Here is a 26,115-nt window from a genome sequence, read left to right as displayed (position 1 = left end):
CCGGCTGCAGATTCACCCTACTCTCCGGGCACTGCCCAACTTTGGAGGGAAAAAGGAAAGGGGCTGGAGAACGAGCAGCACGTGGGTAAATGGCCACTCCCACCCTGCCTTAGCAGGTGCACAGCCTCTGCAGCTGGACGCGTACCGTGGATTGGAACTCACTCTTACTCTCTTGTCCACCTTTATGCTCCCTCGTTGTGCCCCTCTGCCATGATTTCCGTCTCTCCAGAGGACAGAAAAGGGCTTTGTTGAACCTTCGACTGGCCACTAAGAGTTTCTTCTGGCGTTCCCCAGGGAAGGTTTACCCTCTCCTCGAAGCACCCCTACCCCAGGTTAAGTTGTCCCACTCCGGGCTTCCACCTGCCGGCTGGCCAAGCTGCAGCACAGCTGAACGGGGCAGGGAGAGTGACCGGCGGGGGGACATGGGGTTGCCGGCAGTGCTCATTATCACGATCTAGGTGCTGGGTACGCAGACGTGTTCATTTTATGAAAATCCAGTGAACTGTCCCCTTAGATATGGGAGCATATCCGTGTGTGTACTTCAATGGAAAGTTGAAAAAGAAAAAAAATGAGATCTTAAAAACAGAAAGGTGATCACCTCATGTTCAATAAGACACACCGTGAACTGCAGCCTGTATGATCAATGAAGGGTTTTTTTTTTTTTTTTTTGCCCCTAAAACGTATTCTAAGTAAAAAATTAGTCGTGATTGTTTTCAAAAGTCCTTTCGTCTGGGTTTGTTTGAAGCTGGAGACATGGTCTGCAAGAAGATTGACTTAAGAGATGATAATACTTAATATTTGGGAAACCGCTAAAGTAGTGGTTTCCAAAGCGGAGCGTGCATGCAAATATCTTCTAGATGACTTGACCATTTGTTAGAATACAGAGTGCAGGGCCCCACCCAGGTGTGGGGCGGGCCAGAGACTTAGCATTTTCAACAAATTCCCAGGTGATACCAGTACTACTTGGTCTGCGGAACCCACTTTGGGAACCGATGCTCCGAAATAACCCCCTAGAATTCCATGCACGATGGTAGAGTAGGACCATTGCTGATGACCCAGCGAGGCACAGTCTTCTTTCTGCTAACCCAAACAGGTGCTAGGTCTTGATAATAATAATTCCATCAGCCAAGAGGATGTCAATGCCCTTGATCGTCTGACACTCTGCTCTGGGTGGCATAGATTGATTGCGCCCCCTTGTGATGCCTTCCAAACATGCCTCCTCAGGCTGGTACTGGGGTTGCCGGGTGTGAAAGGCACAGAGAGGCAAGGGGAACGTACAAAGTAAAGCTCTGGCATTGAACCTTTAGAACACAAGCGAGTGCTTTTTTCAGGGTTGGCGTTTATTGAGCAACGACTCTGGTCCACGCGCCGGAGGGAGAGATTGATACACCTTGTCAAGTTCATTCTCAGGACCAACCCCTGAGGGTCAGTATGATCATTATCACCTCCATGGCCCAGAGACTCAGAGAGTTGAGTAGCTCCTACCTGGAGGAGTCAGGATGGAAGGTGGGAGCCTGAGCCTGGGGCCTGGCCCAGACAGAGCCAATGGACGCTCAGTCATCCCCTCCTGGCGATGCACCTGTGGGAGCAGCCAGGGGAGAAGGGAGGCCAGGGCTGTCTGCAGACAGAGGAGTGAAAGGATGGCTTTCCTGGGAAGAGGCGGTGAGGAGGTAGGGGAGGGGAAAGGTAGGCATGTGGAGGGAGGAGGAGGAAGCAGGGTATGGGGAAGAGATCCTGGAAGCAAAGGTAGCAGGGGCTGCGTTTGCCAAGCCCCCCGAGATGGCAAGATGTGCATCCCACAGCCGCAGGAGCCCCAAAGGCTGTCGGTCTGCAGGTCCTCAGCTGTGACCAACTTCGGGGCCATCCGAACTCCACTACTCCTTGTTTTCTGATTTTCTACAAGCCACAGAATAGAAAAAGAAAAACAAAGAGGCAAAAGATGCCCCTCTGGTGGCCCCAGGGCAAGGGGGGGGCAGGCAGCGCTATTTTTTAGCCACCCGAGGGTGGTGCTGCCCTGGCTTGGGGCCTCTGGGTGGGAAAACCCATTGCAGAGGTGGTTCTTGCTCCCTTCCCTGGGGGAGCATAGCAGGTAGAGAGGGCCCTGCGGGCAGCTTGCAGCCCTGTTGCACTGTCCTGTTGCTGTGCTCTGTGTTTGGGTGGCAATCCTGTCCTGGACACACATCGCAAATCTTGTGTACCTTGGCAGGGCTCCCCCTTCCCAGTACATGCTTGCTCTGTGCTCCTGCTCCTTCTCCAGGACTCCAAGATGCAGTGGGTTTTGCAGCAGACCCTCACCTGCTGGCTTGCAGACAGAGGAGCTGGAAGGATAAAGAGGGAGAGTAGAGTGGCTCTGCCTGGAGGAGCCTGGAAGCTCTGAAGAGTCTGGATGGAGGGCAAGAGGGAGTCCCGGGCAGGTGTGCAATGCTTGAACACAGAGCGGCCCCGCTTCTTGGAGAGACTGGCCCAGAGCACGTCCCAGGCACCAACCCATGGGATTAACAACTCTTCCTTTTCTGTGGGCAGAGATGGCAATTGGGTGGGGCTGGGGGTCTTCCTTTGTTTTGAGCCAATATTTCTGTATTGGAGGGACCTGACCAAGCCTACTGCTTTGCAGGCTGCCTTATCATGGGGCTTTCCTGTGCTGAGTTTAACAAGTATGGAGTATAACTGATCTGATGGATTATAAAGATGTGCTACTGCTCTGCCCCACTGACAACAGGCACCTGCCTACCTTTGGGGGCTGTTCCATCTCCAACTCCAAGGACTTGCTATTGATCTTCACTATCTTTTCATTCCACAAACCCTGCACTAAGAAGGGACCCAGGAGTGTCACCCAGAGGGTCATCCAGAGGGTGGATTGACTTTATTTATTTCCCCCTTGTCGGATGGAAGGTACTCTTCTGCCTCTGGCCGTGAGCTAACAAGATCCATGAGACAATATCCAGCAAGGGGTTTGAAATGACAAGGCAACTTAATACACATAGAGCTTCTGCCTGTCTGGACAAGCTGCCACCTGGCTCCTCGGGCAGACCTCGGACAGGGAGCTCTCTCACCCTGGTGGTCACAGAATCATGAAAGGACACATTTGAGAAGCCAACCCTGTGTTTTCATCACATTGTACCGTCCTACATCAGAGATGGTCCCAGCACATCCCAGATGACTTGGGTGCCCAGGGGCCTGACAGGTGGGCTCAGGGCTCATATGCCCCCCGCCTGAGATGCTGTCTGATGCCATTCAACATAGCTGCACTGAAAAGTCCTCAGAGGTGGGAGACTGGGGGGTAGACGGGACTTCAAACTGTTTAGCTTCCTCTCCCACACAGCAGCGAGATGACATGAGCTCAGCTGCGGGAGATTGATTAACCCTTGTCTCTCCATTACCTCCAAAAGGTTCTTTGGGGGAAGAAATGGCCAGTGTTTGGACTTTTACACATTGATGACTCTAACTCTGAGATTAAGAAATGGGAGTGATATGCACACTTCTGAGGGTGGTCTGGGCAACACCTGTTGTGATTAACAGGAGTGAGAAGGAGAAGGAAGGGTTTCCAAGGAGGCAGGGAGCCTGGGGCTGAGGAATGGTGATTCTTTAACTTGGCTAAAGGACTGAGATCTCATGGAGGTGTTAGGTCAGCCTGAGATTCCATGTTTGAATCAGAACAAAAACTCAAAGCACACCCAAGGGCATCTCTAATGGGTGGTCCTGACGGTGTGGGCTTGATCATAATCACAGAGCTCCCCAGGCATTCAGCACCTTGGTCATGAGGGTGGGGAGCTGACCTGTGAGGTGGACAGAGGGTTGCTGGACAGTAATCCCCAAGAAGGCGCTGCTTCCCATCCTCGCAGATCTGAAGATAAGACAGGACAGAGAGGGAGCAGGCTGTCACAATGTACAAAGTCAGCCACCGGCTAGTGCCTCAGTTGTACCCCCCAGGGGGGCTGAGCAGAATGTAAATGATGGATATGTTCTAGAGAAGATCGCAGTGGGAGGCAGCCTTCCCCTTCCCGGAGTTGAGCTCAGGACCTCCCTTGACAAAAGATGGAGTGGGACCAGAGTCTGCTGACCAAATAACACGTACCAGGACCACGCACAGTACTGTAGACAAACGATCCTGCAACAGACCGTTGTAGAGATTTCCAGAAACCTGGGCAGGGAGGAAACATGTCCCAGAGTCAAGGCTAATGACAGGCAGAGTGAGGACTGAGCTCTCTGCTCGTCTTTATCTGCCCGTGCCTCTCAGCTGTGTCCCCAGGGACTTGTGACAGGACACATTTACCTGGAGACACTCTCCCATCAGCACACGGAGTGTTCCTTGTAATTCACAAAGTGTTAGTTTGTGTCTGGAGTCACCCCTTATGCTCCCACTCAAGAAAGCACGTCCTGTTGCCAAGTGAATGAAAGTGACATCAATACTATTTAATACCATTAAGTATACCATGAGAAAAGTACTTAACCAATGTTAATATGCCCAGTAACCGTCTCCGTACTTGATAGCAAATCCACTTGTGGACTTCCCGGTGCTGAGAACCCCAAGCTGCCTGCCTCCGTGGGATGATGAGTTGGGTCCTTGCTCACAGCGGTGCCGCAAGGCCAGCCGCCTAAATGGGGTTGGCCTCATTCTGAATCGGGAAGGACATGGATACAAAAAGCAGGTGTGTTTGGGCAGGCTGCTAGGTTTTAACCATGGCTTCTACCAACATGGCCCCAGGGACTCCCAATAGGGGTTGCCCAGACAACCCTCAGAAGTGTGCGGATTCTTCCCATTTCTTAATCTTGGAGGACTGGTCGAGTTGATTGTGTTGATGCTGTTGAGAGAACCCTGATTTTAGAGATATCCTTTTGATTTTCAAAGTGCGCCCCAGGGAGAACAAGGGATTCTATGGAAGTGGGTTGTGGATTTCCTGCTGGGGGTGGGGGGAGGACCCACTTGCCTAAACCAGAAAAGCTCCTCTTTTGCTGTTTCTTATAACAAAGTCCTGGGTACAGTTCCACCTGAAGAAAGACTCTATGGGGCTCTTTTTGTAGAGCTTGGAAACCATTGCTTTAAAATGATGCTTTTGGGGGTTTCTGGGTGGCTCAGTCAGTTAAGCGTCTGTCTTCCGCTCAGGTCATGATCCCGGGGTCCTGGGATCGAGCCCCACATCGGGCTCCCTGCTCCTCAGTGAGTCTGCCTCTCTCTCTGCCTCTGTGCTCTCTCGTACTCTCTCTGTCACTCCCTCTCCAGTAAATAAATAAAATCTTAAGAAAAATAAAAATTAAAAAAAAAATGATGCTTCTGTGATTCCCATAGGTAAAAAGTGTGCTTGCTTGCGGATGAGTCTGTCTGAGGGACCAGCCCCGGTTGGCTGTCACTGAGGAGCTGTTAAGGAACAAAGTCTCTGGAAAAACCCACCCTCTGGATTTTCCTTTGATGCTGGGGCAGGACATGAGGCTCCTTGGCAGAATGGCTGGGTTAGTTAGGATCCTAGGAATGAAAGGAGACGTGCATTGTTGATGTTGGAAGAAACAGGGAAACAAAACCAACTATTTGATCTGGCCAAGACCTTTCAAACCACAAGGAGGGGGAGGGGACGGAATAGGAGGAACATGAGGAAACCAGATCTCCTGAATTTTGTAGGGAGCTTATTGGGCCTCTAGAGGCGACCCTTGGATTTCTTGGGCGTGTCTGCAGTAATCACTGAAGCGCGTCCGGCTGGTTTCAAAATTGCTGCCCATTTGAACCCGCTCCAGCCGAGCAAATTGGCCCTAATGAGGAAATTTTGCTTGGCGGAAGATTGTCTTCCTTCTCGTCACGTCCTCCCTCTTCCAGCTGTCCTTCACCGTCTCCGAGTCATAGAAAGTTAAAATCTACCCTTTGGCATCATTCCATAAAATCAGTTGGTTTCCTCCCCAACGTTACACTGCTTCTCACGGTTTCTCCCTCCAGGACTGAGAAAGCAGTCATTCTGATTTGAAAGAACTTCTCCAGGTCTTGGCTAAATACACGAACATGGGGATAGGTTGGCCCATACTGACGTCCCAGAGGCTACGATCCTAAAGTCCTCTTACAGATCCGTGGATTAGGCCTAAGCACCCATCTTCCCAGTTAGCCATGGCACTTGGGTTCACAGGCTAGCCCACGAAAGCCTCTTCTTCTGTCATAGGACACGGCATTGGCATGGACTCCGCTAAGGTGACATGGGTTAGACAGAGCAAAGGTTTTGGGGTGAGCCAGCATTGGGTTCTAGTCTCGGATTGTCTTCTGGCTGTTTGCACTTAACCCTGGAAGCTTCAGTTTTCTCTTCAGTAGATAAAAGGAGAGGGCTGACACACACCGCGGGGGTCAGGGGGGCCTGATGACCCAAAGTGAAGGCCAAATGGCAGGATAGGGCCGAGTGTCCAGCACGGAGTGGGTGCTCAGTAAGTGTCCGTCCCCTCCGCCCTCTCCACCCCGGTCACTGAGTCTGAAGACTCATGCTAGAGTTGGTGTTCTCCCAAGAACCAGGAAAAAGAGGGAGATGAAAATGTTAGCATACTAGTGAGGGACCGAACCGGAGGATGGGGGAATAGTGAATAAGAAATAGAGTCTTCATGGCTGGGATTTGGTAAAAGGCAGAATTCTTCAGCCGGAGGGGAGTGGAGAAGATGCTTGAGGGGATTTGGGGGCTCAGGGCTGGCTGTCAGTGATCTGTTTGGAGATGAGTTCCCCGAAAACTGTCTTAAGGAAATGTGCGCATTCACCTTGTCTCTTTCTCAGGACAGCTAGCCCAACTGGGGACACTGAGACAAGGAACAACCAGGCGAAAGGAGGGATGTTGGGTAGACCTTGAATGCTTGACACCTGGTGACTCAACATAATCACAGAATAACCCATAGCACTATTTTCCCAATGTGTGGGTTAATTTAAAAGCAAACCGTAACACTACAGAACAAAGAATAAAGGTCTACCTTAAGAATATGGTACGAACCCAGGGAAACTTTTCACGTAGGGACTGTTATTGAACTAACAAATATTACAGCTCCTCGTTCTGCCCTAACACTGCTTTAACTTTTAAATGCAAATGAGAACTCCAGGTGGTCACATAGAAGAACGGGACCGAAGCACCTCAGGGGCCTTCTCTGTCTTTAGAATCTCTGTGTGTCAATGCTCCTGAGGGGCGCCTGGCTGGCTCAGTCCGTTAAGGGGTTAAGTGGCTGCCTTAGGCTCAGGCTCAGGTCAGGATCCCAGGGTCCTGGACTTGAGCTTTGCATAGAATCGGGCTCCCTGTTCTGGCGGAAGCCTGCTTCCCCCCTCTCCCTCTGCCACTCACCCCGCTTATGCACGTGTGCTCTCTCCCTCTCTGCCCCTCTGTGTCAAATAAATAAATAAAACTTTTTAAAATAGAAAAATAAAAATAAATCCACCCATTAAACACAGGATCTATATAGACCACAGGCACTCAGACACGCTGCCCCTTACGTGAGCCGGAACAATTCTGAGCCACTAGGAATCTACTCTTGAGAACGACCCACCCCGACCCCCACCGCTATGTATAACTAAGTTAGTGTGTGGGGGGGGGGGGGGCCTGACTTTGGAAATTCCGCTTGGAATGCGATTTGTATTAAAGAATAGGTAAAGAAAACATACTAATTAGGAATTTACCTGTGTTATGAAAATTCAACAACAATCACAACTCAGAACAATAAGAAATTTTCTTGGTGAGAAGTATCTTTTTTCTTTTTAATTAATTAATTTATTTGCCAGACAGAGATCATAAGTAGGCAAAGGGGAAGCAGGCTCCCTGCCCAGCAGAAAGCCCGATGCGGGGGAGGGGCTCCATCCCAGCCCGATGTGGGGCTGGATCCCAGGACCCTGAGACCGTGACCCGAACCAAAGGCAGAGGCTTTAACCCACTGAGCCACCCAGGCGCCCCCTGCGGAGAGTATCTTATCACTGACATTATTTTGACTTGTTGGAGTAAGGTGATGAACAAAGGAGCTTTTTGTTGGCTTTAGTGTTGTTTTTACGACTGTACAGATGATGACCTCTTATTGTTTGCCTCCAAGGTGGGCTGTTGCCACTGTCCAGCCTGGTGTACCAGCAGGGGTGGCAGACACTTACTGGGTTGCTGCCTCCTCCACCATTCCTGCTTCCTCTTCTAACAGAAGTGGGTTCGTTTGTCATTGAATATGAATGTTCTCGGGGAAAGGGACCCTTCCCTCAGCTTCTGGGAGTAAGTGTATTTGAAACCAATCATGGTTATCCATTTCTTCTCTGACAGGGATTGGTTTGGGGTGAGCGTATGACTGGATTCTGGCCAAGAAGATGAGAGATAAGCCTGCAGGGGTCTAGGGATGGGGAACTCTTAGGAGAGCTCTGCCTCTGGACTAAAATCAAATCAAAACCAACAAATGAAAAACAATTGAATGACATAAAGATTTTTAAAAAAGAAAAAACAAGGACCTAAAGATCAACATTTTCCCCAACATAAGCACACCTATGCACACACTCCCTTCCTGGATTTGGACACAGCTAGGTGAGAAAGGGATACCGATGCCCCAGAATCATCCTTCAACCACAAGGGAACAAGGTAGAATATGCTAAAGATGGCCGGCCAACAAGGTGAAACCATGGGCCCCTGGAATTCTGCTGGGCGAGGAGGTCATAGACCCCCTCCGCCTGAAGCCACTCGACTCTCCCCATGGCTGAAGCCAACAGCTGAAGTCAGGGGTGTGCGTGAGGGGAGACGGTGGTCACACGAGGAAGTAGCTGAGCTCAGCATGAAGGAAACCAGGGAAGGGAGGGAGCCCTATGTACCGGGGCCTCCCGCATATGGACATATGGAGGAAGGAGAGGGGGATGGGGAAGGGGGGAGTGTTGGTTAGCTCCAAGTGACACCATTGATCTGAAACTTTTGGCAACTGAATCAGAACCATAGGGTCTGAGTGGATGGTGAGAGGGCGGGTGGGCGGGGCAGAGTCCACTGGGCCTTTGTAAACTGGAGAGTCTGTAAGTGGGGTGGGGACAAGCCACAGTTATCTACCCAATCGTTGTACTCGAGCTCCCTCTCCTCCAACCAAGGAAAGGGGTAGTGGATCCTAAGATCATTTAAATTGAGAGAAAGTCGGTGGCCCTAGACTGGCCCCCCCGTTTGCTGACTGTCTTTATCTTAGCCCCAGACCCCTGGAAAACAGAGCCTGAGGCAAGCATTAAAATGCTGACACCTTCTTTGGGTGGTGGAAGCCCAGGGATGATAGAAGGGGGACCTGAGTGGGGACAAATGCCAAGCAGTGTGTCACGAGGTGCTGCTTCCCTGCCTGCCGTTTCCTACCCGGCCTCCAGGAGTCTGAGCAGATTGCTTGGCACATGTGTGTCTTTTCTGGAAGGTCTATACAAAGAAATGATCGTGAAACAGTGCCCAGAGGGCAGAAGAAGGGAGGAATTCAGAGAGCGCCCCTCCTATACTTCTGGGGTGCATTATGTGACCCCTTAGTGAGCTAGGTCTTAGGCACTAGAAGTGGGGGTGTGGCCTGAGTGGGTTACTGACCAAGAGAGAGAAAGGGAGGTGGTCAGAAGGAATGGAGACAGCCCTACAGAGAGAGAGTGTGAGAGCGAGAGAGAGACACGGTATTTGGACCCAAGCCCTTGTCCTACACACAGAGACAGCCCATCCCTCCTCATCCTGTGGTTGTCCCTCTCCTTGTGGGGCTCAGCTACCTGCAGGAGGTCTTCCACACCTTCTTTAGCCCTCTTCATATCACCTTTCCAGTCTGCCTTCAAAGCAAGTCCCTCAGGGCTGGGCATAAAATTCCATCTGTGCTTTTAGTAAGGGAGAGTAAAGAGGAATTATTGCTGCTCCTTGCTCGGCTGGGTTTTGTAGAATTACCCCAAAGCAGTGTTTGTCATGCCATTGAGCTGGAGGCCCATGCTTAATGTGCTATCTGTTCTGACCCCAGATGTCTCTCTGCATCGCTGCCCTCCCGCCAGCTCTCCTACGGGCCGGCTCACTCTAGGGTCACTGCTGACAAGTGTGTTACTGGTGTTTACCCATATTAAATCTTGTATCGTTGACTGCCTTTTGCCCACCCCTGTAAACTCTGTCTGGTTCTTCTGCTGTTTCCCTTCTTGCCTTGTCTTGTCCTTCTTGGGGAGGCAAAGCCTCCTAAGTCAGGGGCTCTACCGAAACTTCTCATTCCCAACTGTTATGAAAAATAAAGACGTCAGATCTGGTTCTGCTACAAAGCGTGAACCTTCATCTGGAATCGGTACTGACCCGTTCATAATTACGCTGTTCAGAGCTGCGGGGAGTTCACCAATGGGACTGGTTTCATTACAATATACATTTGTGAAGGTAGTGGTCGGGCAGCACTTTTCTCTTATAAGAACACAGATAAAAGCTATCATCTCAATCATGCTTTATAGAGAGAGAGCACTTTACAGTTTATAAACCATGTACATTTGATTTTTTTCTCAAACCTAAAAGCATTTGCTGTTTTTCCCCCTCTCCATAGAGCATTTTATTAGAGCAAAAATAAAATGCATTTTATTCTGGAAAAAAAATAATGAAATCAGAAGCTCCACCTTAATTGAGCCATTAGGAAATGAAAACACATTTGAATGTTCCTAGTTTTGAATTTGGTGTCGTTAATGCCCGAGACAAGCTTAGCCAACATGTTTCTTTGTTCCCACTTAATAATAACTCTTGACGTGTGTGTGGTGCTTTTGGACTAATTTTCCGAAAGTTTCGTGTGTCTTAGGATTTCTCTAAGATAATTATTCTTGAGACTAGAGATGTACACGGAAGCATAATTTGTGGGTTGCAAAGCAAACTGTTCATTCTTTCTGTGGCCTGCGTTGACCAGGAGGTTTTTGCAGTTAAAACTATCAACAACCACAGAAGGTGTCCTTTTCCCAGGGATGAGACCCTAGACACAAACTGCGTGTCTTACTATTCGAAACCAACTCTGTTTTATACTTACATTGATGCAAAAGTCACAAGAAATTGGATGATAAATTAATGTGTGATGCAGACACAGAAAATAAGGTCAAAGTTCTTTGTTATAAGGAAAAAAAAAAACCCTGCATGTACTGTAATGGAAAATATTTAATTAGATCATTCACTCAATCAATAGCTAGTTGTTCAATGCCTCTTAGGTCCCAGGTACTATCAAACCGTGTTCTCCATGCCCCCCTGCCCTTCTTCCTCCTCTTCTTCTTCCTCCTCCTCCTTCATTTTCCCCCCCAGAAATTTGGCAGAGGACAAAGCTATCACATTCCTGATGTGTTCTTATTCTCCTGGCGATCAGGAGGGAAAAAGATCTTAGTTTCTTTGGAGACACCTATCTCCCCTTTCTCATCTCCCCAACTTGCCTGCTTGCTGCAGTCGCCATCTTGCACGGGACCGCAGGAAGCAGGAATCTTTTTGGCAGGCAGAGAACTTTAATATAGTATTCAGCTCTGTTGGTGAGAATGGGATCTTGAGGCTCGGGGAAAAAAAAAAAAATGAATACAGGAGCTTTGAAATATCTGGAAGCTATTCCAAGACCTGCAGTAGGGATTTCTGATCATGCAATGGATGGCGGTGGTGGGAGGAGACCCAAGCATTTATTCACCCAAGACATCTTCTTCGTACTTCATCTTCGGTGTCATGGCGGCAATGCTAATGTACACGAGCCTTCTTGCCCCAATAATGGGCCATTACAGCTTCAGGCAAAGCCATCATGTTTCCGCAGCATTTATCTGTCAGCAGGAGACTATTATGGGAGCACAAACTCACATTGTATTAGCGTTATCAGTTAATTATGATCCTTGGGACATACGCCAGCCAATGGGCCGACAGTCTGCTGACCACCACTCGGGAATATAACCCCACACCCCAAATTCAAGCATGTGAGAAGAGAGGGGGCCCAAAGTCACCCAAAGAGGGGTGCGGCTGGGGACATTTTCCCTGGCCGGGAGTCCATGGAGTCCTGGCTTGACCAACACCGTCCGCAGAGACGCACGGGTTAGGCTCTCGGTCTAGGCCAGGCCCACCTTTGTCATCGTGGATGGTCAATGGATACGTTTCCTGGACCCGCCTCCCCCGGCCCTTACTCTGGGGCGGATCAGACACAGGCTTGGACTGTGACTCAGACGGTTCCACGGAGACGTCTTCTTCCCTTGCCGGTGGTAAGAAGTGGCTACACACTTGTGTGTTTCCCGAGGCATCATCTCGCCTGGAAACGTGGGTTCAGGGAACGTGAGGGTGAGCAACAGGGGCGGCATCCCCCAACAAACAGTGTTCCTCTCCAAAAATTCTTGTTGGTTCTTATCTTTTAGTGATGAAGCCATCAGGTTCTCTGCTCCCCCTGGGGCCCACACTGAGCTCCCCAGCTCCTGCTGAGTGACCCTGCCAAAAAGAGGGGGAAAGCCGCTGCTTGTGGGCCCAGAGGAGCACAGGACAGAGAGGGGATTCAAGACTCCGAGAGACAAGATATGCTGCTTGCTGCTTTCTGTGTGTGTAGAAATGACGGGTGTCCGGGGAGGCTGCTGCAAGACAGGGAAGGTCCCCACCAAGCCTGGGTTCTGCTGAAGGTGGAGATTTTCACCAGGCCCATGGCAAGAAGTGCTGGGGGGGGGGCGGTCAGCTGCGGAGATCATGGCAAGGCCACTTGGGTGGGCCTTGAGGTCCGGGTGCAGGTACTGGGACAGCCCATGTTATAAAGCCCTTAGCCAGACTGGGATGGGAAAGAGTGGATAGTCCGTGTCAGTCCGTGTCTAGCTATCCACAACGCACTTGGTACTTTTTTGTAGCTGGAGAAACACAGGTTTGAGGAAGAGACCGCTCTGTTCCAGGCTGTGTCTGGGTGTGTTTTCCTCCTTCTCTGCCAGCTGGAGCATTTCTCATAGTGGGACAGCAGGTCAGGAAATGGGTGTCCACCAATCTGTGCCTCCTTTTTCTCCCAGGAAACCATGTACGGAAGGGTGTGGACACAGCAGTCTGGTCCCCCCTAGGTGGAAGTGTGTGTGGAGAGTATTGCCGGTGGCGCTGTTCTGATTTGGCTTCATGTTCTTTAGCAAAGAGTTTGAACTTGGGGGAAGAAAAAGGAGGGAAAGTGAAGAGACACGTGCACAAAAGTTTAGGAGTTTAGGTGTTGAGTAAGTAGGCCCCGAAGATGGTGTGCTTTGCCCATTATTCACCGTGTGACCTTGTGTAGGTCACTTCTCCACACAGGGAAATTTGTAAGTTTCCTTATTTGTAAAGTCCAGTGATGGCTTTATATTATTCTCCAAGCCCCTCCCAGCTGTTAAGTTTCTGTAAATGTAATAACGATCCATTTAAAGGAGTTTGTTCACAAGAACAAAATGAGCTGCTGTCCCCTTACACCATCCACAAGGACTGCATCTAATGCCTTTGTCCCAGTCTCCTTTGGCTGACGTGCCCATGTGGGGCTGCCAGTACTGGGACGCAAGACAGTGACGGGGTGGGTGGCATAGAGCTTGGGGCTGGGGAGTGGTGGTGAGGGGTACAAATAGCACCCGCTCTGGGTGAGCCCTGCAAGTGTTAGGTAGGTTGAAGGAACCCAAGAGCCCCGCCCACTCATTCTACCTCCACACCCCACATCCCACCCCCACTGCCAACCCCTCCCCGCCGCACCTTTGTGCTCTGGAAGAGAGAAAGCTGGGTCATGTCACATGGAGGCATCAGGAGCAGATCCAGAGCCTTCTGCACTCCAGATGGCACTGCCACCTCTCAAGCTAGAGGCTTGGGACCCACCCCTGGCATTGGGAAGGAGCCCCATCCTGTGACCTGGGTGAAAACAGAGCAGAGAACGACTGGTCCCATGAATAGTGTGGGGACCCCCTGCTCAGAGTTTGCCTGGAGAACCAGAGGAAAAGCTGACCCCTCCAGGCTTGGTCAGGTCATCAGGATCCCCTTGCTGGCCAGCCCGCTTCTCCCCTCCGGCAGGGTCTACAGGCTGTCCTACCAGGGAAGGAAAGAGAAAGAACTCTGCCCCAGGGCTGTCTGTGAGGAGGCTGGACAAGGAGGAGGAAGCAGGTCTCAAGGACCTCATTCCCTCCCTGGGGGGTAACTGGCTAGTGCCCAGAGAGAGCTGCTCAGTTCCCTTTCTCCTCCTACCTTGGACAGGTAGTGACTGTGTGTGAGCAGCCCCTAGCTTCTTAACCAAAAAAAGCTCTTCTGTTCCCTCATTTGCCCCCAGTGGCTTTGAATCCAATGCCCCATACTGGGGTCAGTACTGGCCCCACGTACTCCCTTCTGGGGCGGCCAGCCTGTCCCTCAGCAGGCCCTATCACCCCACCCCAAATGGCCACGCTTCTATTCATTCAACAAAATATCTATCTAGTCAACTGCTCTGTACCAGGCACCATTAAGCACTGGGGATTCTCCTGGAAACAAAAACAGTCCCTACCCTTACAGGGCTTATAATCTAGTGTGTGTGTGTGTGTGTGTGTGTGTGTGTGTGTGTGGAGGGGGGATATTACTCATACTGATACATACATCATCATAGCCTGAATTGCAGAAGGTTCTGGTGCCTTCCAGAAGGCGGGGCGTTCTAGACAGCAGGTACAAAGACTGAGGGCAGTATGACATGAGCTGGGGAGGGTGCAGAGGGACACACTGGAGTCTGTCCTGTGAAGCCTTCCTTGGGGACCTGTTTCCCAACTGGGACAAGGGAACACTGGGTGTGCATTTTCCAAAGTGCTCCGGGGCTGCTGGACTTTTGGAGAAGGGATTTCAGGGGTCCCTGGACAGGATACAGAGAAACCAGTCACTGAGGTCTTGGCCTGGGGCGGGGGCGGCGGGGGCGGGGCGGTGGTTGTGTAGAGGCCACGGTTAAGGAAAAAGTCTCCACACCCTGTTTCCACCTCTAATACAACCAAGTACCGACGTGATTAAAAAAAAAAAAAAAATCCGGGGCTGCTGTGGGTTCTGCTGCCAGAGCAGACATCTTCATCCATCTCTCTGTGAGATGCCTGCCTGAGCCCCGAGCCCGGAGAATCCCGTGCGTTCCTCCACTTCTGCACACATGAAAAATCACAGCTCTGTTTCCCAGCCAGCACACGCTCACATTTATCCAAGTCAGGGATCATCTGTGGTCCTGCTGCCCGGTCCCCAGCCCCTCCTGGGGTTTCTCGCCAACCTCCCTGCTTTTATTCTTGAAGTGCTTGAATACTGCCTGCGGTTACACTCCATTTAGACCTTATTTTGATGATAAAATTATGTCTTCCCCCCTACTGCTCATTGTCTTCTGTAGACTATAGGAGAGTAAGGTAGTGGTGTCTCCTGAGGGCTTCCCCCTCCCTTTTAAATAATTCTGTACCTATCCCCTCCCCACACTCATTGGAACCATCAAATTATTATCTCTGTGGCTGGCACATCTCAAAAGATGAAAAGCCCCAGAAGAAAGATTGGGGCATAACTTATAGCTTGTTTTGGTACAGCGGCAGCTCATAATATCCCGGTTCTTGGAGGGAGCAGCAGACAGGGACGCAGGTGTGCTCGTAGCTGGGGATTCAGGTGTGCATGCTTAAGTGTCTACCTGCGGGCCTCGAAGTTGGTTGTTTTAACCACAATTGTATTTTCCTAAGCAGACAGGGATTTATTTGCTCAGGTCTGTGTCCTCGGCACATTTCTTAGCGTTGCCAATGAAGGGCATCATTTTATCCATCTAGAGAGCATTTCATACACGCACACCCTGTATCCAGCTGTGGGAGGGCAGTTCAGAACCAGCTGGCCCAGGAGATGAGATGCGAAGGAGTCTGCTTCTCTTCCGCTCTCTCTGGCTGTGCCTCACCTGCCCACAGGACCCTTTGCACTTTTGTGCCCCCGGCCCGGCTTGAGGCTGTGAATTTCTAAGTCCCAGGCCTCCGCTGGGTGTGAGAGTGAAGCATTGGGACTCATTTCAATTTGTAAAACAGACCCATTCTAAACGGCTGAGAGAGAGAGGTGAGTTTGCTGGGCCTGCCCGTTATAGGAAGGGATGCCGGTGTGTGTGTGGGGGGGGGGGCGGGGTGTATGTGTGTAAACAGCCCATCTGTCAACCCCCCAGTCCCACTAGCCAGTTGGGCCTTTTTTTTTTTTTTTTTTTTTTTCTTTAATGGCGAGAGGACAGGCCTTCCGGCTCTACAGCTCGGTGCTCTTACTCCTCAGGAGGTGGGGACCTCGCCCGGGCGTCTGATTCCATTGAAGTCTCTCAGGCTCACCCCCCTCCCCCCACCCCAGCTCGATTCTGTCACTTTAAGTCCAGCCCCTGAGAGATAGCCAATAGGAGCCAAACCATACATCAGTCTCCCAGCCTTAAAGCTACAGTAGGGTTAGTGGGCTCCAAGTCTCTGGTGCCCGAGCCTCCTCCACGGCTCCCCATCCCCTCTGCCCGCTGGAGTGCGTGCCTGAGTGGGAGCGCTGGGCTGTGCGCGCACGGCTCTCTGCCTCCCTGTCGCCCCGCCACGGCGCTCGCTCCCACTCTGCCTTCTCCCGCTCCCTGTGCCCCTGCCCGGACTCGCACCTCGCCTGTGCCCTTCACTCGCTCTTCCGCGTGATTTCCCCGCCGCCTTTCTCTACCAACTGGGAATGCTAAAACGGGACTGATGGACGTGTCAGAACTCTGCATCCCGGACCCCCTCGGCTACCACAACCAGTAGGTGCTCTGTTTCTCGGTCGGTCGGTCGGTCTGTCTGCCCTTCTGCCTGTCCGGCTGTCTCTGTCCTGGGTGTCGCAGTTCTCCTAGGGATTTTTGAAGTGGCAGGAACCCCGGGGGCGCTTGGGGGACGTCGGAGGGGGGAAAACCGCACACTTATGTGGGTTGCCTTCTGGGGGGGGGGGTGTAAACCTTCCTCTAACTTTTCCCGCACCCCTTTTACAAACCTCACTTTTAGGTAAGAACAGCGTCTTCTTGTTCACCTTTTCGCTCTGATCTTCCCCCGCGGCGAGAAAATATTTGAGTTTCTGTGGAATAGGGAGGAGCTAGCCCAGAACAGGTGCGGGAATGTCGCAAGGATGTTCTGTCCCGTCCGAGAAAGCCTCCCCGGGGGCCCTTTGACTTTAATATTTATTTCCGTACTGGGGACCACAAACGATCCCGGCAAGGGGCCGGAATCGGACGTGCCGCGCGGGTTCGGAAACTGCAGGCGGCCAGAGCTGTCTCGCCCCGCGGTCCCGGCGGGGCGCCCCGAGGGCGCGCACGGAGCGCGGTGGACGCTGGGCGCACCAGCGGTGCGGGCGACGCGGCCCCGGGCGCCCCGCATGCCCTGCGAGAGGAGCCCGCATCCCGCCTGGGGTGGGGACAGCCGGCCCGGTGCTGCGGCGGAGGCAAAGTTGATTCGCGGCTTTGGAGGAGGCTGCGCGCGGCGGAACTGACGGGCGTGATTTCCGTGCCCCGGGGCACCTTCGCGCTCGCCTTGCCCGAACCTGGGGTTGTCCGAGCGGCGTGGGCGGCGGCGGGGCTGCGGGACCCGACTCCCAGGCACCGCCGATCCCGGGGTTGGGCGGCGCGCCGGGCGCGCAGAGTGGGAAAGTGGAGAGCCGATCCCCCGAACAGCGTGTCCAGCTCCGGGTTCTCCGGGGTCCTGCTCCGGCCACCCGTGGTTTCCCTCCTCCAAGGGCCCTCCGCGCGCGTCGCCCCACTTGCTCGGTGACCTGCCCCGGTTTCCCCTCTGGCGCTCCGCGTCCCGCAGCGCTGGGGGCGGGTGTCCCGGCGTCTGCGTGCGGGCGCGCACAGAGTGGTCCCTCGAAGACGTAAAAGAACAGTAGAATGGAAACTCTGGGTTCTCGCGGACCTGCTTAACTTCGTGCTCTTCTTCCTCCCTCTCTCCCTCTCTCTTTTTTTTTCCCCCTGAAGCAAACTAAACTACTAAAGTCAGTGCCGGCTCCACATTCCTTCATTTTTGTACCCCACCCCCCAAGGAACCGCGACGTCCCTGAAATAAATACTCTGGTAACAGGAAGTGTGCTTAAACCCCTCCTCGCTGCACAGACGGCCTCCACCCCGGTGGACCACGCGTGAGAGAGGAGGCAACTTCACGGCAGCGTCTCCTGGCGATGACCACACCGGCCCCGTCTCCACGCTGACCTTTTTGGGTCTAGTTTTAGGATTTCCCCCAGCAGAGGGTCCTTTAGGTGCCGCCAGAGCGTAGGAAGAAGGAGATGAGTTGGGACGGACGATAAGGGGAGTCTTTAATTATAATGGATTCAGATTGCCATCAGCCGGAAAAGTCTCTTTTCGTTCTCTTTAAAGGTTACACTGATCCCAGCTTGTGTGGCTGGTGGGGGTGGGGATGGGGGTCGTGCCCTAGGATGCTTTATCTTAAAGCGGAGTGGGAGTCGCCAAAGAAGGCTCGGGGTGGGTGAGTGGGGCTCTGAACAATGTTCGATGCTTGTGGGGCATCTCCTCACATAAAATTACCAAGTACGACAAATATTGGATATTTAAATTATTTAGGCTCCCTCTCTCCAGAGGTGACTTCTTTAGCTGAGCTGGAAATATCTGTGTATTTATCCCTGGCTCAAGTCACAGCCAATAAATATGAAAATTCATATGGGGGAAGTACATCCTTTGATTATGTTGGCCAGAAAAGCAAGGAGAGATGGAGGGTTTAGCGGCCGGATAATCCATCGAAGTGACGAGGTGACGGCCACCCTGACTTGAATCTGAGGAGAAATATGGGCAAAGAGGGAATGTCAGGGAAGCAGCGAAAGGGGAATGAGGGAGTCGAGATCTGGGTGTCTGGGAAGAGTCTGAAGTGGAAATCATTTTTGGAGTAAGACTGACAGTGGTTTGGATTCTCTTGCTTCCCTGGTTTCTTTGCAAAGAATTCACTTCTCACTCCGCGGGACGCAGGAAAGGCCAGAAATATACCTGCCAACTCCACTGGGGAACTAAACATCCCTGTGAGATGCCATTTCTCAAAGCCCAGGCAGGACCTGCTGGGCAGAGGCAGCCCCTGGTGTTGGGGGAGCTGGTCCCGTGTGGAGTGTGGAGATGCCCGCGTCCCTGAGGAGGGTTTGCTGCTGTGGTGCAGGGGCTCGGAATTTCCAAGGAGGAGCTGGTGGAGGTCAGAGGCTGGAGTGTGGGGGAGGCACCTTTCTGACCTAACGCCCCTCCTGCCCCCCCCCCCCCCCCCTCCCCCCCCCCCCCTCCCCCCCCCCCCCCCCCCCCCCCCCCCCCCCGGGGGGGGGGGGGGGCTTCATGACTAATAGCTTTAGAGCCATTGGTAGGAAAGTAAAAAATGGGCGACTGCATTCTTTGGCGTGTTGGAAGGACAGTAGGATGACTCCATCCATTACCCTTGGTGCTAATATTTCTCCGGGAAAGTATATGTGAGTGGGTTTGTGTGCTCTGTACACACAGTTTCCACCCACCCTTACTTGAGCAAACCCGGGGCACAGGGACCACAGTTCGGCCAGAAAGAACTCTCAAGCCCTCCTCTCACTTGCTAACATGCAGAGAGTATTTTTTAATGCTTTGGGTTATTCTCACTTTCCCAGGTGAGAAATTAACACGCGCACACACACACACACACACCCCACACACAGATACATCCTACCTTCATACCTTCCTCTCCATTTTCATTTTCCTGTAGCCAATCCTGTAGGTGACTCCATTACCATTTCTAATCAATATTTTATGTACATATATAATCAGCCGGGGTAGGAGCGAGTGTGCTGGCCTGCTTGTGCCTGTGTACAAATGTGTCCCTGACCTGATAGGCCGGCGACCCTTAACCAAGGGGTGGGGTTGGAGGGGGGAGGGGGGACTGCCTCACCTACCCTCTGATGACCACTTTGCTGTTGTTAAAGAAACAAAGAACAAAGTGTCCTGAAGCTAAAATATGTGGGTTCACACGTAGGAAGAAATGCCACATGGTAATTCAGAATCAGTGACCCAGAGAAAAACAAAGGGGAAATTAATTTTTAATGGTACATTTAAAAATAAATCAGAATGAGGACATTAGTCTTGGTTTTCCAAGGGAGGGGCTCTAGGAAATAAACCTTTAGGTGCCTGCCACCCTTCTGAAGGTGTGGGCTGCCGTGGTAGAGAATGGGGTGATGTGAGGCTGGACTTGGTCGGGCCCCAAGGCAGTGAGCGAGGAGGAAACAGGTCAGTGTGGAGGGCCCCGGTCCCAGGGAAGGCCCTTTCCAGCTCAGTGAGATCCTGACATCAACTGGAAATTTCCTCTTGGAGCTTATTATTTCCCCAACTCCATTTTAGAAACAATCCTCTATTTTACCAATAATTAGGAACTATGAAAAGACATTTCTTAAAAGAATCCATCTATCTATGAAGAAACAACCTGGCCCACAAAACAGGAATCTTTTCATTCTATTGATGTGGAGTAATCAATAAATATTTCATTTAGTCTGAGAGAGAAGAGACAGAGAGGACTTTGGGGGAAAGTGCTGCCAGAGAGGTGGCCGTGATATTTTGTGGGCCCAACCCTGCTTTCTCAGGATGCGCCCAGCTCTCTCCGTCAGGGGGCCCTTGTAACTTTCTCCAACATGTTTGATTTGTGTTCCTGATAAGTGGATATTTGTCCAAAAAAATTTTTTTTTAAAAAAAAGGTCATCTAAACTCCTGGAAGAAGTTTGTCTCCTTCTTTGGTCTTCTGCAAAATGCCTTGCTTCTTTGGAGCGCTTGGCACCGGGGAGATCTGTGGGAGTCTAGCAGGCCAAGTGTGTGAGGAAGAGACAGGACGCCTGTGCGCTGGGGTGGGCCGTGGAGTTAGCAGCTGCGCGAACCAGCCGACTCAGGAGAGAGAATTCGGAAGAGAGTCAAGCAGTTACACAAGACACAAAGGATGCTTCTGACGCAGTCCTGCAGTGCCCTTCTGTAGAACTTGCTTTCCCAGATGCGATGCCTGCCTGAAGTGGCTTCCTCAACATGACTGAGATTATTTGTGGTTTGAATTTAAGGAAAAGGAATAGCACGCTTTAGACCGTAATCTGCTCCTTCAAAGACATGTCCATCCCGGAACACCTGAACACCCACGCTAATGCCTTCCCACACTGACCAGCCATCGTCCTCGGTCGCTGTCTGTGTCCCACGCTACCCCCCGCCCCCACCGCCCAAGTGAGATCCCTGAGCGCTCTTCTAGCTTGAGCAGGGGATCGGCGCAAGATCTGTCAGAACAACTCTCAGCTCCGCGGGGAGCTATCTGGGGGTATGGTGGCTCTTGACCGAATGTTCCTGGGGGAGACCCCCGCATGGCTTGAGTACTGACGCTCGGATGTCCTCTGCAGCCACTGTCATTCCTAGAGGGTGTGCGGGCCCATGAAAGGGTTTTGAGTAGAGAGGCAGTACACCGTGCCAGGAAGCCCTCAGGGGTGCAACTTGGGACTGGGCTGGGACCAGACAAATCTGAGCGTTCATCCTGCCTGTTTGCCCTTGAGGTCATTCACTGATTTCTAGGGATAGTCAAAGGTCTTTTTAGATCGGCAAGTGCTGGTGACACGGGACTGAGCCTGGACTTTCCTGGGTCCCTGTGGCCCCATACCTCCTGGGAGCTGCCATGTTCATGGCCATTCCTCAGGGGAGGGACCCATTGGCTTCTGCTGGTCCTGATGTCCCCTTGTAGGGTGGGGGGATTACATCCTGGTGGCCCCACGGTTGGTGTGGGCTTGTCCCCATGCAGGGAGGCTGTGGTGTTTATAATTGCAAATGTAATTAGCAGACCAGCTCTAGGGGACTGGGATGCTCAACTTCTCTGCACATCACGGTGACCCCTGTGATGGCTGGCCGGGCAGATTAACCCTCACCCAGCCAGCCTGTCCCCTGCTTCTGGCGAGGCCACTGACCTTTCACTGATAGTAGCAGAGCATCTTGGGTAACTAGTGGCAGAGCCCGACCCCTTCCTTAGAGGGGATGTCAGGGCAGTGACTTGGAGAGGTCTGTAGTTGGGGGGTTATTTCCTCCCCAGGCCACTGGGCAAGTGATCCTTGCTTCTTGGGACAAGTGTGACCCTGTGTGGCAGGTTGCTCTGGAACATTGTCTCCCTACTTTCCTGGCCACGCTAGAAGGATATGCTCGGAACACTTTGGGTTCATGCTGGTCGGTGGCTCTGGGGGCCTTATGAGAGAAAGCTGGACTCCAGAGGGGACCCGTCATGACTCTCAGTGAGTACACCTGGAGCTCCACGAACAGCAGGGGAGTGAAGGCCGAGTGGTTCTCCATTTCTGCTATGTAGTCCACAGGACTGGGCAGCCACAGCCGGGCCCACTCAGGACATGCGGGGAGGCAGGCCATAGGGGAGGGCACGGGGTTTAGTTTGGCCCTGAGACCTCCAGCCAACCGTCTGACCAGAGACTGCAGAAAACCAGACAAGAAGGGAAACTCGGAGCCACATGGACCTGTTCTGTTTTCTTTTCTTTTCTTTTCTTTCCTTTTCCTTTTCTTTTTGGTGCCTGCCTATCCAAGGGGCTTCTCCATACTGCTCAGGATTAGAATAGAAAGGATCCTAACAGCATCTTTATAAGCAGTGGCTTACGGGAGTCTCAGGATTTTTCCTGTTGCTATTAATACCCCTCCAGTAGAAGATGTCTCTGAACCCCAAAATATCAAAGGTTACGTCCCTTCCTAGAGGAGCTCCCACTGTGTGCACATGTGGGAGAGTGTGTTATGGTGGAATTTCCTGGGAAGAGGTGAGGAACGGGGCAAGGGGCTCTGCCCTGGAAGCGCAGCCCCTGCTGCCCGCCATACCCCTTGCCTGGGCCGAGGTCAGACTGTGGCCACATTCCAGCGGGGGCTGCCAAGCCTTGGGGTTTTTCCATGGAGAGAAAAGGAACGTCATAGGACCCAAGGGCTGCAGCTGGAGGGGTTCATTCTTTCTTCAGAGCGTCTCTTCAGTTATCTGGCCCCCGGTGGGATGGGCAGACTCTGGAGAGGGGGAGGAGGCCATGCTCTCCTTCTCCGGAATAAGGGACGGCCACACTCCACAAAGAAGCATCTGGGCCGTTGTGTTCTAGGTTCCCAACTTCTTCTCTTCCTGCATGTAGCCATGGACAGTTTAGTCAAATGCTTTCCTAAATAGAGGGACATCATACTTGTTCATCAGCCCATGGGACTTCCGTATGGAATTGGACCAGGTGAAAAAAAGTCTTAAATTCAGAGTTATATGTGCTTGAGTTAAAATGAACCCTAAACAAAAGTTTTCCTAGAGGTTATAGAGCCATAACTTTTTAAATCTTCATTTTGCTCTGCTTTTGAACTCTACACATTTCAGTCCTAGAGGAGTTCCTTCCCCCTCCCCCTCTAAATCTCTCTCTTCTGTTCTTAGGACTTTAAAATATTCTATTCAATATCGTCATTCAGCGTCCCCGGGATTGAGCCTTTTCTGGGAATGGTTTTCTGGCTAATGTTATTTTATTTTCAATGTCATTTCAGCCAGAGGTCAAAAGGCAGTTAAACAAACTCCGACAAGGTTTTGTTTTTATCTTCTGGTTTCAAATGTGATCAATTTTCATTTAAAACTATATCAGGGTCCTCTTGTGCCAATGACGGCCGCCGTCCGCCGCACGCCTGGCTGTCGGTGTTTACTGAAACCCTCTGCATTTAAAATCGCCCGAATGTGAAGTGCCCAATTAGAGTCAGGCTTTTCTGCACTAAGTGTTATTTGAACTTGGCTCTTTTATTTAAGTTGCTTGAATTACCTTGAGTCCATAAATGATTTTTTGTTTTCTTTTTAATTTTTAACATTTTATTATATTTCTTTAGATTTACCTGTTGGGTATTTTCACCGGGTTTGTCATCCTAAAAAGGTACCTGGAAAAGGGGTTTTGAGCCTCACAGATCTTTTCACGTGCTCTTGGTTTCCGAAGGGCAAAGAACAAACACAGCATAACACTGTCGGGCAGGGCGGAGAATGCAAAAGCTAAAACATTAGATGAGATCTGTTCGCACTATAACCTTTTCCTTTGTCTTTACTTATTTTTCCCTCTGTTTTCATTCCAGCTTGCTCTAGGTTGCCCTTGTCCTTTTACCCCTCCGTGATTGTATGCGTTTCCGAGGAAGGTGTGTAGGGTCTGTGCGTCTGTCTACCTGTGTGAGCGTGTGCACCCGTGCGTACGTGCACACAGGAGTGTGCGGGAACGGTCCTGCCGTTTTGAGGTGCTGAATGTGATTAGTCAGGGAAATCCCACAGCGGAATGCCTGGTGTCTACCCTGTTCTGATTCGGCCATCAGTGTCTTCGTCCACCGTCTGTCACCTGCTCCCGTGTTTTGGGGGACACAGCAAGAAGGGTCAAAGACCTCCAGTTTACAGGAAGATACTGGGTTCGTGGTGTCTGTTGCCTGAGGAACAAGGCGATGGGGACTGGAGCTATGGGTGAGGGTACCAGGGACCTCTAAACTTTATTCAAAACCATTTTTTTCTGTCTCTTGTATCATCTCACTGCCTAGCGAGTTTGGGATCTCAGTGGTGCAGAGTGAATGAGCTGGCGTGTGCTTTTGTTTTTGCCTCTGTAATCGATCAGCAGAAAACATTCCCTTTTGATGGTGCAACATCCCCTCAGCACACATGCAGAGCGTGGTATTTATCCCTTCCTTTTCCCTCACTCTTTGTCATCTGTCTCTTGGGTGTGTTGACATTGTCTACCTAAGCAGTCAAGCTAACAAGCTTTGCCAGAAAGAACACTGCTTTTACAGGAATAATAGCAATAATGTGAAGGTTGCAATAATTATGACAACGGTAATAACAGCTTGCAGCTTTTTCTTCCCCCAAAGTGCAAAGCAATTCCCATAACCAGTTTTCTCATAGTAACTGGGTGAGGGTTGCTGTGTCTTGCCCTGGAACGTAAATGTTTTGCTGCAAACAAAAATATGCAAAGGCTTCAGGTTCACATGTCTACATTCATTCAAGAGCTAAAACTGCCTGGTTTCTGAAATATGAGCAGACGGGTAGAGGGGAAGACGGTGTTAGGCACGGGGCCCCCTGGGAAATGCTGGGTGAGTTGCCTTTGAACTGGGAAGGGAGAAACATTTTCTTGGAAGGGAGCCCGTGTCAGGGCCGCGAGCTTCTGAGGTCCATGCCATGCTCTGCCTCTCGGTACCCCCACCTTGCTCGGTTCTTCTGGCAGCGACCAAAGGAGAGGTTTTAGACCAAAGACACACAGAGGACAAGGGGGGTTATGGCTTGGTGCATGTGAATAAATGGGGAAAGAAATGTGTGCAGAGAGGCAGAGTAACCTCACCACCCTTGATCGCCTTCCTGGCCATTCAGCTTCTCCGAGGCTGTCGTTCCCTGCTCCCGCGCACCTCGACCTGCCCTCTGGAGGCAGAGATTAGAGGGAGGACACCAGGGAGCTGGCCTGCTGGATGCCTGTGACCCCTCCTGTGGCTCCTTGTGCTACCTCCCAGATCCAGACCCGTTCCTCTGCACACTCTGCTCATCTGCGCATTACTTTTGAAATAGGCACTGCCTTTGTTATGTCCTCTCTTGTTCCTTTTTTTTTTTTTTTTTTTTTTTTTTTTGGTATGTGTGTCTTGAAAATAGGAGGCAGCCTAATACACCAGCCTAATATAATAGGGAACGCCTAATAAACCAGGGTCCCATGGCTGGCTCCATTTTTTTTTTTAACTTTAATATTCTTACTCATGTTCTTACTCAATTTTTTTTTTTCTCCAAAAACAAAACCAAACAAACCCAAAGCTCTGGGCTTTGGATTATTAATTGATTATTAACTGATTTAACAAACAAAACATCCTACCCCCAAGGAATCCCAGCAAGAGTCTGGCTGTGCCACTCAGGTCAAGAGCTGCCTTTCCCCCTCAGTCGGTGAGAAACGTTATAGCTTCAATTCCCTTGTTGGACCCTGAGTAAAAAATTAATTCATGAATAATAAAAACCAATCAGTCTTGTTGAGTTTAAGAAGGATTAGGAGAAAGGGTGTTTTTTCTTACAGAGAACATTTGGAACCTGCGTGTCATTGTCACCGAATGTTCAGAGTCGCTTCAGTGTGCCTTTCTTCACAGCAAATGAGCTATTTATTATCCCGAGGTGTAGCACATCTCTCTCAGTTGTAAGGCCAACTTGCTGAAGACTATTATGGATTTCCCACCCACTTCTCCCCGACAATCCCATACCCCAACCCCTTGGTAATTCATTGAATTTAAGACAGTTTCCTGTGTAAGTGGCACATAACTAAATAGCAACAGACCTGGCATTGC

General features: G+C 51.2%; 1 protein-coding gene across 2 annotated transcripts in view; it reads left to right on the top strand.

The window, feature by feature from the left end:
* Positions 1–26,115, top strand: part of ESRRB (estrogen related receptor beta) — a 162,801-nt gene that overhangs the window by 44,039 nt on the left and 92,647 nt on the right. The window contains exon 1 of one of the 2 annotated variants that reach the window (XM_059373676.1): positions 16,241–16,596. The exons of the other annotated variant lie outside the window; for it this stretch is intronic. Within the exon in view, the coding sequence (XP_059229659.1) occupies positions 16,547–16,596 (50 nt within the window). The 5' untranslated portion in view covers positions 16,241–16,546. Of the gene's footprint in view, positions 1–16,240; positions 16,597–26,115 lie in introns of those variants that run through there. 2 annotated transcript variants of the gene reach the window in all.

This window comes from Mustela nigripes, chromosome 13 (assembly GCF_022355385.1).
Source record: "Mustela nigripes isolate SB6536 chromosome 13, MUSNIG.SB6536, whole genome shotgun sequence".
NCBI classification, from domain to species: Eukaryota; Metazoa; Chordata; class Mammalia; order Carnivora; family Mustelidae; genus Mustela; species Mustela nigripes.
The sequence above is the reverse complement of the archived record's forward strand: the minus strand, read 5'-3'. Positions and strand labels throughout refer to the sequence as shown.